General features: G+C 44.4%; 2 protein-coding genes across 2 annotated transcripts in view; both read left to right on the forward strand.

Annotated features, from left to right (window-relative positions):
- Positions 1-520: 520 nt before the first annotated feature.
- txnl1 (thioredoxin-like 1) lies at positions 521-6,500 on the forward strand. Its single transcript, XM_086170482.1, has 8 exons — positions 521-821; positions 2,401-2,497; positions 3,169-3,342; positions 3,544-3,666; positions 4,370-4,439; positions 4,524-4,696; positions 5,059-5,163; positions 5,259-6,500. Exons 1-8 carry the CDS (start codon positions 724-726, stop codon positions 5,286-5,288), a joined length of 870 nt encoding a protein of 289 aa, XP_086026608.1. The 5' UTR covers positions 521-723; the 3' UTR covers positions 5,289-6,500.
- Positions 6,501-10,908: 4,408 nt separating this feature from the next.
- Positions 10,909-15,277, forward strand: part of wdr7 (WD repeat domain 7) — a 91,476-nt gene continuing 87,107 nt past the window's right edge. Inside the window, exons 1-4 of the mRNA XM_086171092.1 lie at positions 10,909-11,075; positions 11,175-11,281; positions 13,103-13,181; positions 14,100-14,274. Of these exons, the coding sequence (XP_086027218.1) occupies positions 10,917-11,075; positions 11,175-11,281; positions 13,103-13,181; positions 14,100-14,274 (520 nt within the window). The 5' untranslated portion in view covers positions 10,909-10,916. The remainder of the gene's footprint in view (positions 11,076-11,174; positions 11,282-13,102; positions 13,182-14,099; positions 14,275-15,277) is intronic.

Consider the following 15,277-nt stretch of genomic DNA (forward strand, 5'->3'; position numbering starts at 1 on the left):
AAACATGCAGCAAAACCATGTAAACTGTTTACACACTTTACTGAGGAATAAGAAAAGTATGATGTCACAAAGGAAAACAGTGGAAGCTTTGTGTGTATGTGTGTGTTGGCATTTTCCCACTTCTCGAACCTGGCAGGAGCAGCGGTACATGGCAGTTGCATTACAAAAAGCAGCAGGATGCCTTCACAGCTCCACCAGATTAGATGTTTCCCTCCACACTTGGATTTAAGTCTATAGCTGTTGAAATTGTTCACAAATATACCAAAAATCAACCACAAAACATCCTGAATATCTGATAAAATGAATTAAAACAGATGCATAACTGCATTTGAGATATTTTGTTGCATCTTCTCATGAAATCAGGTATAATTTGCAGCACAAAAATGACAGTGTTCGCTCACAAAGTGATGTTTTCTTGTCCATCTGGCTGCATGCAGAGAGCAGCATTGCACTTTGTTGCTAGTTTTTGTTAGCGCTGCGAAAAGCCACGAAGAAGACGCTTGTGGCCCCGCCCTTTCCTGCTTTCCGCTGACCAATCAGAAGGCGCCATGCTGAATCGTCTTCCGGTACCAGTAGTGTGTGGCTCTCAAGCAGGACAGCTAGTTGGCTAATGCACTGACACAAAGCTAAAAACACAACATTTTCGTGTTACTTTATTCCGTGTTTTCCCGCTTTTTGACATTTCTGGAATAATCGCGTCATATCGCAGCCGCCAACCGCACCATGGTCGGTGTTAAAGTCATTGGCAGTGACCCGGATTTCCAGCCGGAGTTAGCGGCCGCCGGCTCCAGGCTCGCCGTCGTAAAGTTCACAATGGCCGGGTAAGTGTACCAAGACTCAGTCGAGGTAGCAGCTTCAGCCAGCCAAAGTTGAACTCCACTCCCTTGAAATGTTGGCCAGGAAAATGTTCAAACCGAGCAATAAATTATTTGTCTGAGATGACATAAGCTGGATAGTTAACGACCGTCGGCAAGGTACACATGCTAACGTTAGCTAACTAGCTCTGTTCCCTACAATGACATAGCAGTATTACTGAAACTTGCTTGCTTCCGTGTCGCAATACTATGTATGTTCTCTATTTAACTCTATGTATTTTGTGTTTTATCAAAATAACTATTTCCTATCACTTGAAACATTCGATTGTCATCTAGTATGGATATATTGTTCACGATAATACCAGGAATGTAACCAACTATATTACATTTTAGTGTCTTTACCATCTGCAATTGCCCCTTTTAAATGTTGGTAATTATAGATAGATGTTTATGGTCTGCAATACGTTAAAGAAAGTTTTTTTTACTGGACTCAGTATCGGTAGGTTCAAAAAGTCATAATCGACACTGCAAACATTTATACAAATTCCAGAGTGAAGGCTGGCAGGGCAGTGTTTTCTTGTTTCAGCATAGGTGGAGCGTATGTTTATGTCTGTGGATGGTTATAGTTAATTCTTGTCAAAATCATCCTCTTATGGCAACTTAACTTGATTTTCTACCCTTGAAGATGTTTCACTTCTCATCCAAGAGGCTTCTTCAGTTGCGAACTGAAAACTTGAGTCTGCACGCCCCTTTATATCAATCTGTCCTGGTCAGGCATGGAAGTGGGAATGAAAGTTGTATTTTTTCTCTTTTTGGTCCAGTGGGACTTATTAACGGTGACTGGGAGGATTGGTGCACGGGGGTGTTTGGGGTTCCATGTGACGGCTCTATGAATCCGATGGGGGTCCCAACTATTTTGCCAACCTTTTTTTATTATACAGGAAACATTTTTGTTTAGCGCTGAGTGGATCATATCAGGCTGCCGTATTGGAGGTGAGCGCAGATTCCATCAGTGAGTTGTAAAACAGAGCCTAAGTGTTGGTACTGACACCGAAAGCCCTGAGCCTCCTCAGCAGGTGGAACCGAGGCTGAGCTTTATTACAGATGTGTGTGTGTGTTGAAGGTTAGGGATGTGTCAGTGTCAGTCCGGAGGTATATAAGTTCCTCCAGCTGGGAAGGAAGATGCTGCTGCTGTCACAGTTCCTTGGTGTTGCTGATGTTGGGCACAAGGGAACTTTCCCAGAAATTGCGAGCCAGTTTTGGTGTCCGGGTTAATTACTGTATTTGTACATTGACATGTTTATTAGATGGAAAGAGTCAGCTTTTTGTGTGTGAAATTAGATACCCATAAATTAAGATGAGCTTTGATGGGCTGTTATGAATGTTTTGTAATTAGTTCGATGATAGCAATATCTCACACGAATACATTACATTGTCAACACCCCTAGAATTGTGCAAATGTAAAACACTAACCCTCAGATGACACGATGCTCCTACGTCACTCATCTCTAAACTTACCGATATGCTATTTCGGGACCGCATGAGACCGGAACAGGCCCACAGTACTGTGTGTTTGCCTCCTCAGGTGCCGGCCATGTGTCAGAATAGCCCCGGCTTTCAACATGTTGAGCAACAAGTACCCGCAGGTCGTTTTCCTCGAAGTAGACGTCCATGTCTGTCAGGTAAGTCTGATTAGTTTCAGCCTCCCTGCCTCGGTCCCACCACAGTCGGAGAAAAGGATGACACAATATCTGGGTTATGCGACTCCACCCTGTACACTTTTCTGGCATTCCATCACTGATGTAAAAGTTTAAACACTGCAGTATCTCTTTCTGCTGTATCGCTTTTCCTTTTACAAAGACGCCAAATACATGTAGCGGCATCGTATTTCTGCCTTGATTTTAAATATAAAACCCGATGTCGCACCCGAGTATTTTATTTCCCACTTTAGCTGCTCGTTGATCCCCAGCTTTGAAAGAAACTAAACACTGTAGTTCAAATACCCGTTTTTGCATTGCATGCCAGTGTTTCCATCTCAACTGTTGTTTCAACCATCACTTTTGAAAACAGCGGGATCTTTTAAAAGAGCGGCAAAACCATTATTCGTACCATACATCGTCCACAAGTTTATTATACCATTATAATCGCGTGACACCAACATATCGTAACATTGTCATTTATGAAATTTGACATCATTGCACATCAGAATTTTTGAAGGGAACAGAATGAAAACATAAACACAGAGCTCAAGAGTTCGCATGAATCAAAAGACAAATTTACACGATGCAACGGTTTGGAAAGACCGGTGAGCTGCGAGACTCACTTATTTAACAAACTGTCCCTTCTTTCCCAGGCAACGGCAGCAGCCAACAACATCTCAGCCACACCGACGTTCTTGTTCTTCAGGAATCGGGTTCGAGTGGATCAGTATCAGGGTGCGGACGCCGCGGGTCTGGAGGAGAAGATCAAACAGCACACAGAGAACGACCCCGGAAACAACGAGGACTCTGACATTCCCAAGGGTTATGTGAGTGGAAGTTGCTCCTTTGTGGAACTGCTGTCGAAAATAATCCGGCTTTCTTTCCGCACAAATTAGTTGGAAAAAGTGACAAGTGATACTAATCCGTAAACATGTGAGGGTGGTCCTTGAAAAGGGTGTGTATTCAGATCAATGCACGAGAAAACTACGGTGGAAGCAGATCATCTGACTGCCCGGGTTTATTCTCAGATGGACCTCATGCCCTTTGTCAACAAAGCTGGCTGCGAGTGTCTCAACGAAAGCGACGACTGCGGATTCGACAACTGCTTAATCAAAGACTCCTCTTACCTGGAGTCTGACTGCGATGAACAGGTAACTCCTCAGTCCATTCGATCTTTTCCAGTGCTTCAGTCTCTCCCCATCCCAGTTAGCCAGTCAGCTGTTCAACATGGTGTCATTCAGAGCTTCGAATGTGGTATCCAACCTTCGATTTGGGCATTATTCCTCTTCCTTCAGCTGAAGGGAATATTCAAATCTTTATTCAAATTCAAATATTCAAATCTTTGTACTTCTTAAGACCTTAAAACACTTTATAGCCTTGACTTTGACACTTTATAGTTTTATTTGTATTTCTTATTCTCCCTCCTTCCTACTATTATCTATTATTGTTATGTTTTACTTAAAACTCTGGCACAACAATTTCCTTCGGGATAGATAAAGTCGTTCTTATTCTTATTATTCTTATTTATAGTATGACAAAGGTATCTACATGTACACCGTGCGCTTCGGTAATTCACCCAAAGGTCAAATGAGCAGCAGCTCTGAGTCCACATGAAATTCCGAGGCCTCATTTTGACGAACGTATGCCGGCTTTCAATAGTTATTGCACCATAACGACAACGTTCGCTACTGTATGCTACTGTATGCTACTGTACGCTACTGTAAAGGAAGTATTTGCCGTCGTAATCTCCGGGAAGCTCTCAGTCTGAGGCGAATGAGATGTTGCGGTATAGTTTCGTCGACACCACGTTGTCGGTTGATTTCGGCGCTCTGGTGTGTTTCTTGTCTCGTCCAGTTGCTGGTAACCATCGCCTTCAACCAGCCCGTGAAGCTGTTCTCAATGAAGCTCCAGTCCTCCGACTTCGGTGAGCCTTTTCGGCCCAGTCATCCATCCCAATCCATCCTGTTGATTTCTTACTTGATTCATTTATGTTACTGTAACCCGCCAGCCCAAGCCCCGAAGGTGATGAAGGTGTTCATCAATCTCCCGCGGTCGATGGGATTCGACGATGCTGAAAGGAGCGAAGCCACCCAGACCCTGGAGCTCTCGGAGGAAGACTACAAAGAAGACGGCTTGATTCCTCTTCGCTATGTCAAGTTTCAGAATGTGCAGAGTGTCACTGTAAGCACCTCGCTGGGATCACGGATTTGGAACATGTTGAAAAGGCTAATCACACAGTCCGATCGGCAGCAGGGAGCAAAATGCTGATGTTCTCTCAACGGGCCAGTAGATTTGGGTGCAGACTGACTTTATAAGAATTAGAATATAATATAATATTAAAGAAAGTCAGTATCAGAGTAACTGAAAAGATTCGTCTTTTCGAAGACCTTAAAACACTTTATAGCCTTAACTTTGACACTTTATATTTTATTCGTATTTCTTATACTCCCTCCTTCCTACTATTATCTATTATTGTTATGTTTTACTTGAAACTCTGGCACAACAATTTCCTTGTTCTTATTCTTTTTTTTTCCCTCCACCAGTTGTTTGTCAAGTCAAACCAAGGAGACGAGGAGACGACAAAAATCAACTATCTGACATTCATAGGGACGCCAGTACAGGCCACCAACATGAACGACTTCAAACGGGTACGAACGGCGAGCGGCCTCAAACCCGGGATCGGGACCCGCGGCGTGCACGTGTTTGTGCTGCTCAGTAACAGATCTTTTCAAATGTTGTGCAGGTTGTAGGGAAGAAAGGCGAGAGTCACTGAGCAGGACGGCGACATTGGAGGGCCAAGAGAAGAGAGAAGAGGCCGCAGACACATCCCAGGATGCCTGCCAAAGCCGCCCGCACTCATGCTGCTCATTCTCTCTCTCGCTCACACACACACACACACACACACACACACACACACACGCGCAGCCTCTGAGGGCCTCATTTATAAAGTTCATGTATGTAGACAAGGAGGTGTATGACAATAACACAAAGTTCTGGATTTATTTAAAGAAAGTGTAAAATATTTGACACCCGATTCCCCGCGTAAAGAGATTATGAAGAGAGGTGGTGGATTTAAATCAGGTGTCCGAATACAAAACTTTAAAATGTGGATCGGTCCAGTATAAACCTCCAATTGAGCGGTGACTTGTTTAGATTTGCTCCCTTTAAGCCATGACTGTTCCGTAAGTATGTTGACATTTGGAATATCGGGCAACTCAACTCACAAATCCCCTTTTCACCAGCGCTTTCGCCTGTTTCAATTCACCACCACAGCACAGGTCAGGTTTTATCTTATTGTCATTTGTAAGTTCGAGACGACCGCAAAGGAAAGCATCCTCTAACGACACGCTTGTCATCGTGTCGGCATGGAGTCTGGAAACCGGGGATATGATGCTCACGGGCCACGGAACTTCAGCAAAGTCATTACACTCCTAAACTGCTTCATTGTCCAAATCGAAGCGCTAAGCGAGGCGCCGCCTGAATAGAAAAACAAGTTGCGTTCACTGAGCAAACCTTTGTTTTGGAAACGGGTCAAGGGTCCGACAGACTTGGATCATTTTGTCATGAAGTGGAACCCTGCAATTGCTAGTTAAACCAATTAAAAGCATTGTTTAGTATGTAAATATGGGCGGGCGGAAAAACCATCGACCTAATGGACCTGTGGGCTGTTTTTTTTTTCCACGCCGTTCGACCACGTGCAGTCGAATCGAGAGCAAGTTCGGGACGAGCGTTTCCGGGTGGAAACTCCTGAAGGGGAAAGCAGCGTAGGACTCGAGCGCCCGCCGTTCCATGAACCATGATATTGTATTTGGTACGTGCCCTCCATGTTTTGTGCATACAGTCTTTTGATGTGAGGTTTTATAAATGAGGCCCCACACATTCTCCTCAACCTCAGAGTGAACTGCAGTCTGTGGAGTCACATTCTATAAATCATTTGTATTGTAATTCTGATGGAACTGTAAATAAAAGGATCCTTTTTCAAAGGCATGTTTGTCATGTCTTTATGGAGGGCTGAGACGCACAACAAGCACCACCAAAGTTTTATCACGAGTGCTTTTTCCAATGGGAATATTAAGTGAGACAGGATGACTGTTGGTAATATTTTTCCCAAAGCGCTGGACTAACAGAAGAACTGCACAGTGTGTTATTGTGCAGTTTGGCCCTTCAGAGGCTCAGGGGCCTCACATCATTAGTGCCAATGGACCATATATACACTATACGGCCAAGAATATTGGCTCGCCTGCCTTGACTCGCATGTGAACTCAAGTGGCATCCCATTCCTAATCCATTGGGATCAATACGATGTCGGTCCACCCTTTGCAGCGAGAACGACTTCAGCTCTTCAGGTTTAGGAGTGCATTTATGGGAATTTTTGACCGTTCTTCCGGAAGTGCATTAGTGATCTTGGCCGAGAAGGCCCGCCTCTCAGTCTCGGCTCGAATTCATCCCAAAGGTGTCGTCTGTGGCTGAGGTCGGGACTCAACTTCATCCACGGCCCACGCCGTCCATCCATGTCTTTATGGAGCTTGCTTGGTGCACTGGTGCACGGTCGTGTTGGAGAAGGAAGGCTCCAGCTCCAAGCGCTTCCCATGGGATTGTCCAAGATGTCTTGTGAAGCTGGAGCTTTCAGAGTTCCTTTCACTGGAACTAAGAGGCCAAAGACAAGCCTGCACCAAAACCCCGTGCTTTACGCCGCCGCATCCCACGCTTTGCATTGCACTTTGGATGCGGCCGCTCGGCCGTGGGAAGCCATTCTGCCAGGCTCTCTACGCGCTGATCTTCAGCTCATCTGAAGCCACATGAAGTTTGGAGGTCCGTAGCCACCGACTCCGCATAAAGTGGGCGACCTCCAGGCCCGATGCGCCTCAGCGTCCGCTGACCCGCTCCGTCAGTTCACGCAACCTAACACTCGGTGGCCGAGTGGCTGTCGCTCCCAAACGCTTCCACCTTCTTCTGATCCAGCAGACAGTTGACCGTGGAATATGTAGGAGTTACTGGATTAGTGGCACAGGTGGCATCCTATCACAGCTCCACGCTGGAATCCACTGAGCTCCTGAGAGACACCCATTCTTTCACAAGTGTGTGTTAAAAAACAGCCTTGGTGCTTTATTTTATACACCTGAGGCCATGGAAGTGATTGGAACACATGATTCCGGTTATTTGGATGGATGAGTGAATACGTTTGGCCGTTTTGGCCATTCATTGTCCAGGTGTTTTACGAGGCATCGCATGAAAATATCCAACTATTTGGCCAGAATAAAGTAAGAACTATTAAAACTAAAGGGATTCCAGATGATAAGGAACCTGGTTCCTCCTATGAGCTGCAGCTCATCATCAACCGGTCCAGTCATGTGATTAGAAGGACACAAGAGATCAGACAAAATATACACTTTTGCAGTGATAAAACAACAAACAGCAGATTACAATGGTTATTATTACTGCAGTGTATTTCCAATTTGGATAGTTAAGGAATTATAGTTGTAACCAATGACCATACAATGACGAGGGGGAACAACAGAGTAGCACACACACACACACACACACACACACAAAGTCTTTTTCACGCAAAGGAAAAAAAGATGGTTTTTTTATTATTAATCAGCAGAAATAAAGAAAGCGGCACCGCTTTGGTTTTATTTTGAAAATCCAAACCGGAAGTGGTGAAGTTGCCGCATGATCAGCTGATTAGTGCGGGACTCACCGTCGTTTGTAGACGCTGCTAAAAACAAATCGACTGGACTGTCCGGTGGTGTTTATTTTTCCACAAAGGGAGGTGTGCGTTTCGCAGTCCCACGAAAGAAATGATCTAGTCGCCTGGTGTATTTGGTGGGTATTTGTTTTTATTTTCACATCGTGCTTCGTTCCAGTTTGCCGTGTTCACTAGCCCCCCCACGGAAGTAGCGACATAGCCGCTTCCTTTTAGCATAGCATCCGCTGTTGCCCTCTACCGTCGTTGTCGGGTGTTAAAAAAAAAACACAGTTATATAATTGTAATTGAAATGTAACCCAGGTTGGTTTTAGCCCCTTTATTAATTGAATTAATTTAAACGAATGCTGTCCAAGCCGTGTCTCTGGGATCAAGCTAGCACTCGGAGCATCACAGTTAGCCAACATGTCAGCTAGCAGTCGGTGCCATTTAAAGCTTCTGCTTTGAATACCTGGCGTTTAATCCGCTGCTGGCCGTCCTCCCGGTGACACACACACACACACACACACACACACACACACACACACACACACACACACACACACACACACACCACCATACGTGTTTTCTGGGAGACATTGCACTGTGTGAGGTTGTGATGTGTAGTGGGAGCTGATGGATGGAGGTGAGATGCAGAATGTGTGTGTGTGAATGAGAGGAACCTAAGTGGAAGCTCTAGGGTTTCAAACACTGAGGATCAACAGTCCAGAGATATGGAGATGAGTGCAAGACGATGGGAACGGGTGGAGAAGAGGGTTTAGAAGATCGAGGTGAGGGTCGTGATCAGACACGAGGCAGAGCTGGAGGCAGCAGAGATGAGGACGTGGAGGTTCTTCTCCGAGGAGCGGGAAGGAGTCCAGCAGAGGGACAGCGGGTGTTAGATGTTCTGGAGATCCACTCAGACTGAGATGGTTTGGGTTTGAACAGAGGAGGGATGGTGAAGATCTGGATAGAAGGATGCCCAGGTTGGAGTTGCCTGGCTGGAGGTCTGGACCACAGAGGAGATACATGGATGGAGGGAAAAGGACAGGAAGCGGATGCAGAGGTGAAGGATGGATGGTGGAAGATGAAGGAAGCAGCCCAAAGGAGAAGCAGAACGCAACCATGAGCTTGTAGTTTGATAGTTAGCTGGAGTTTTAGCACGCTGAGTCCTTGGCGTCAGGGACCCACCTGAACCCGGTCACCATCAGGGGTTCAGAAGTGGACATTGTGGACACCTACAAACACCTGGGTGTCCACTTGGACAATAAACTGGACTGGACCTTGAACACCAACGCCATCTTCAAGAAGGGTCAGAGCCGCCTGTCCTTCCTCAGGAGGCTCAGATCTTTCAACGTCTGCAGGACCATGCTGCAGATGTTTTACCACTTGCTGGTGTCCAGCGTCATCTTCTACCCTGTTGTGTGCTGGACAGCAGGATCAAGACAGCTGACACCAACAGACTCAACAAGCTCATCAGGAGAGCTGGATCTGTCCTGGGAGTGGAGCTGGAGTCTGTGGTGCAGGTGTCAGAGAAGCTCCTCAGCATCACGGACAACGTCCATCACCTCCTGCATGGACACTGACGTCCTGTCAGAGCTCTTTCAGTCGTAGACTGATACCACCAAGGAGCTCCACTGAACACCACAGGAGGTCTTTCCTACTTGAGGCTATCAGACTTTTTAATTCCTCTTCCTTCAGCCGAAGGGAATCTTAAAATCTTTGCACTTAAGACCTTAAAACACTGTATAGCCTTGACTTTGACTCTTTATAGTTTTATTTGTATTTCTTATTCTCCCCCCCCTTTTTTTTACTGTTTATACAATTTCCTACTATGATTTATTATTGCTATGTTTTACTTGAAACTGGCACAACAATTTCCTTCGGGACAAATAAAGTTGTGGCGGATCGGTTAGGATATTATAAAGTAACCTGGTTTGTTAAGTTACTATTTCACAGGATGCTCAAAAGACAGAAAAGATGACTGTTTTTACTTTTCCAAACCTTGCCAGTGCATTACTTTGTGTGTTTTTTTATTTTCAAATGAATACACCCACCAACCCCACCCTTGAGAATTCATCCGTTTCTCAAGATCCTAACGGCTCCCCTGAGGCCGTAAAAAACATAAAGTCCAGCATCTAAGCGTGGCATCGGCCGACAGTAGTTGCGTGTCTCGCTGTTACAATAATATACTGCTCAAAAAAATAAAGGGAACACTTGAACAACACAATGTAACTCCAAGTCAATCCCACTTGTGTGAAATCATAGTGTCCACTCAGGAAGCAACACAGATTCATTTGGACTTGTTTTAAGGACATTACATCAAAGTTGGATCAGCCTGGAGTTTGTTTTTACACTTTAATTTGGAGTGTGATTCCTAATCCAGACCTCCATGGGTTGATACAATTGATTTCCATCGATCATTTTTGTGTGATTTTGTTGTCAGCACATTCAACTGTGTAAAGAGCAAAGTATTTCATAAGAATATTTCATTCATTTAGATCGAGGATGTGTTTTTTAAGTGTTCCCTTTATTTTTTTGAGCAGTGTATAATCACGTGTGAGCGGTTCCTTGCAATGCAGTCTCGTGTGTCTTCCTGTTCTGTCTCTTTCAGATGAAAAACTACTTATAAGAAAGCGGATTGCCGTGCAAACGCTGCAGCCGCTGTGTTTCAGTCTAAAGTAATAACTCTTCTTCATCAGACACGTGAACACAATGTCTGGGAACAACCTGGTTCTACCCATCGTCCTGTGGGGCCGCACAGCTCCGACCCACTGCATCAGCAGCCTGTTGGTGATGGACGACTTCAGCACCATCATCACCGGCTGCCACGACGGCCAGATCTGCCTCTGGGATATGACGCCCGAGCTGGAGGTAAAGGAGGAGGGACGAGTCAGAGAGGGATGTTCGCTTTTCTCCCCGCTCGCTCGTTTGCGATGACCTCGCCGTTGCTTCTCTCCCGCCCCGCTTTAGATTTGCCCCCGAGCCATGCTGTTCGGCCACACGGCCTCCATCACCTGTCTGGCCAAAGCAAACACCTGCAGCGACAAGCAGTACATCGTCAGCGCGTCGGAGAGCGGGTGAGTCCGAGACCATCGGGTGGAAATACAAGCGCTGATTTACCCTCGTCGCATTGTCACCTTCTTATTTCCGCCCTGGAGGTGCAATGGGGACAAGACTGTCTTAAAGCCTCCAGGCACTTTTATACATTTAGATTATTTACTTCATTTCAGGGGATTTCGGACGTGACAGCGCATGATGACAAATTGCAACTAATACTATTATTACTATTATTATTATTATCCCTGATGATGATGTTGTCTGCTGTCTATTTATTCCTGGATGTCTTGCTATCTTCTAGTTATATTCCTATTTATTTTCCTTATTTTTTTCCGACATTTTAACTGTTACGCTGCTGTGACAAAATAATCTATTATCTTCATATTGATATTACTACCCCACTGACAGGGGAACAGACCATCATTACGTCGCTTTGCCCTAAAGCAGGGGTGTCAAACATACGGAGGGGGTTCGACCAGGTCCGCAGGATAATTTGATAATGAAAAAATGCATAAAAGAGGAGGATTTAATTTTTTTAATGAAATACAATTAAAGATTTTTCCACGCGCTGTTTTGGTCAGAGAAGACGACAATCTGCATCACTGAGACGGACCAATCAGCAGACGTTATCGATGTACCACCTGCTGTTTGTTAGCACATTGTTTCTACCCTGGTCTCCACCTCCCTGCTACGCCCTCATTAGCCAAAATGTCGTTATCAAAACAGAGAAAAGTAGTTAAATAGTGTAGAATTTTCAAAGAAAAATGGACTACGTCCTATTCATTTACGGAGACGCACGGGAAACCTTTGTGTTTGGCGTGTTTGTAACAAGTTTCGATATTAAAGGAATACAATATGCGGCGCCACTACGAGACTCATCAGAGTGAAAAATATGACAGCTTGCAAAGAAACTGAGTAGAGATAAGATCAACCAATCACTGGCAGGTCTGAGGAAACAGCGTCCACTTTCACCCAGAGCTGAGAAATCAGTGAAGCAGCGGTAAAAGCCAGCTAGCTAATTGCTAGCGAAAATATGCAATTTAAAGTTAGTCAGCAGCTTCACTACTAAAGATTAATTCTACTGTTCATGCAACTCCATGCATTTTCAGTATGTATTGTATGTGTTTGCATGTTTCATGCATGAAGTTTACACATTTACAGGTGAATACTTTCTTCCTTACACATTTAATAGCACCCTTTTTAGTTTGGAGGGTGAAGGCAGGGATTCAATTTAGATTTTATATGCACATGTGGAAATGGTTTAAAAATCCCTCTCTTTATAAGTTCTTTATAAGTAAAGTGCATTACAATATTTTTCAATACCAATTACTTGTTAAAGTTTTGTGCCTTTGTACGATCAGTGGGATCTCATGATCACATGATTGCAATGCAAACATGTGAATGATAAAAGTAAATTGCACTTTTGTTTAAGGAAATATGAGGAGTTTCATGAAATGTTTTGTCAAAGGATGGTTCATTAAATTCCAAGATTTTCGTCATGTCTTTGTACTTCTTTACACCAAAACAGAGGAAAGACATGATATTTTGGTTATTTATTGCTGAGTATGCTATTATTTTAATGGTCCGGCCCACTTGACATCTACCCAGGCCGTATGTGGCCGCCATGAGAAATGAGTTTGACACCCCTGATCTAAAGCAAACTAACATTTCGACTTGTCTTTACGCTTTACTCGTTAATTTGCGTACAACGAAACGCAAAAAGCGCCTCGACAGTTTGAAAGTAGCCGCAGGGAATGAAGGTCAGCGGCAGGCGGAAGAGGAGGCCGTCCTGCACACATCCTCCGCTCCGGCGCTCACCTCATTCTGCCGGTGCTTTTCAGGGAGATGTGTTTATGGGACGTAAACGATGGACGCTGTATCGAGTTCACCAAGCTGGCTTGTGCTCACACCGGTATACAGGTAAGACGCCTCCTGTTTCATTGTCAAAGAGACGCTGATTTGCAAAGTAGAATCTCTAAAAAACAAAAAGAAGTTGTCGCCGGTGTCCTCAAAACGTTTTGAAGGGACTCAATCTGACGTCCTCTCCTGTTTGTAATGGTTCCATCCAAGGGAGTCTTTACGTCTTCGTGTCTGAGCAGACGAACTGTAAGCCTCTGCTGACGGCGACCCACGAGACTCGTATCCAGAACTGACCGCTTCAAATATTCCGATTTCTTCAAGAGGCATCAAGGCTAGTCGGGTTTTCAGGGCTTCCATATGACTTGTTTATGTTTTTAACACGTCCCGTCTGAAGCAGAATCACATGTTGGAAGGCGAAAGTGTCTTTTTGTTTCAGTTCATCTAAAGCTGTGATAAAGATAACGACATTTAAGAAGTGTACGACACAAATGTACACTTGCACTAATAGCTGGGGAGTGGTCACCATCAGCGTCGTGTTTGTGGAATAGCCAAGGGATCTCGGGGGAAAAAAGCTGTCCAGTCAGGTTATATTATAAGAAAAGACGGCCGTTGTGCATTTTACAGTTATTATTTTACAGTTAAGCCAGCCGGTGCTCAGTTGTTAAAGCATCTCTCTGTCTTTCTGTCCATCCAATGATTCTGTGTTAGAGACTGCAAGGATCCCTCAGCTGAAGGGAATATTCAAATCTTTGTACTTTTTAAGACCTTAAAACACTTTATAGCCTTGACTTTGACACTTTATAGTTTTATTTGTATGTCTTATTCTCCCTCCTCCCTACTGTTATTTATCATTGTTATGTTTTACTTGAGACTCTGGCACAACAATTTCCTTCGGGATAAATAAATTTGCTCTTCTTATTATTTTTTTTTTTTAATTGTCAAAATGTAACTTTGTTGTCACGGACGTCTATCTTCTAGTTTTATCAGTTCACGATCGGCACGCAGCGAGAAGGACGCCTGCTGTGTAACGGCCACTACCCGGAAATCCTGGTCATGGACGCCACCAGTCTGGAGGTCCTGTACTCGCTGGTGTCCAAGATCTCCCCGGACTGGATCAGCTCCATGAGCATTATCCGGTCCCACCGAACGCAAGGTGAGAAATACATCCACGGACAGAATAAGGGAATAAAAGATAGAGGAATTCCCTCCGGAGGAATCGCTGAGATACTCTAGTAATGGGTTTAACTCGGTGTTGCAGATGCCTTGTCGGTTGCTTTGTGTTGTACGCTGCAGATGTTTGGAAAGCTTGCAGATGAATGAAGCTGATTCAGGGCTGCAGTCTGTTAAATAAAACATGAATTCTCTGCATAGTATCAGTATTTGAAATGGTTTTAGTTTGCTGACTTATGAATCCCTGAAATACACCGCTGATACGTTTACTTTGACCTACATGTGCCAGAAGTTAGTTTGGGAACTGCTCATTGTGAAAACTGGACTTGAATGTCCTCACTTGAAGACGTTTCAGCCCTCGACCCAGAGGATTCTGCAGTTCTAAAGCAGAGCCACGGCACATATTTTACATGAGAAAAATCACACGGCACACCACCAAATAAATATGTCAAAAACAGTTTTTAACGAATTAGAAGGAAACCGTCATCTCAATTTACTTCGTGTGAAATCTAATATATCTAATATCTGTAGATTCGTCAAGTTGCAATGCAGATTTCCCACTGATGTGCAACTTTTCCAGAACACTTATTTCAACGTCTGAAGACATGTCATCAATATGTCTGAAAATGGTATTATTTGAGAGAACTGGCTATTTCTTTATCAACGCCAGAGCCGAGCATTTCTTCTACAATGATTTTGCCGGCAGGTTCAGCAACTTTATAGCAGCTTTCACCGCTTTCTCACTCGTCTTGGTCGTTTTCAACAACGCTGCCTGTTTGTTTACGCCGATACAAGTACTTTTTATTTTAAAAATGTATCACGCAAAGCGTCAATAATCACTCTGGTACACAGATGCACAGGTTCATTCACCACCCGTTGCCATCGAGTGGAAGAGCATTTACCGTTATTTCCAGACTATTAAGCGCACCTCACTATAAGCCGCACCGGCTAGCCGATCGCTATCTTTAGCTTCCTCCTGCGCACTA

This window comes from Fistularia commersonii, chromosome 23 (assembly GCF_037954325.1).
Source record: "Fistularia commersonii isolate RoL2024-O1a breed Wild chromosome 23, RoL_Fcom_v1.0, whole genome shotgun sequence".
NCBI classification, from domain to species: Eukaryota; Metazoa; Chordata; class Actinopteri; order Syngnathiformes; family Fistulariidae; genus Fistularia; species Fistularia commersonii.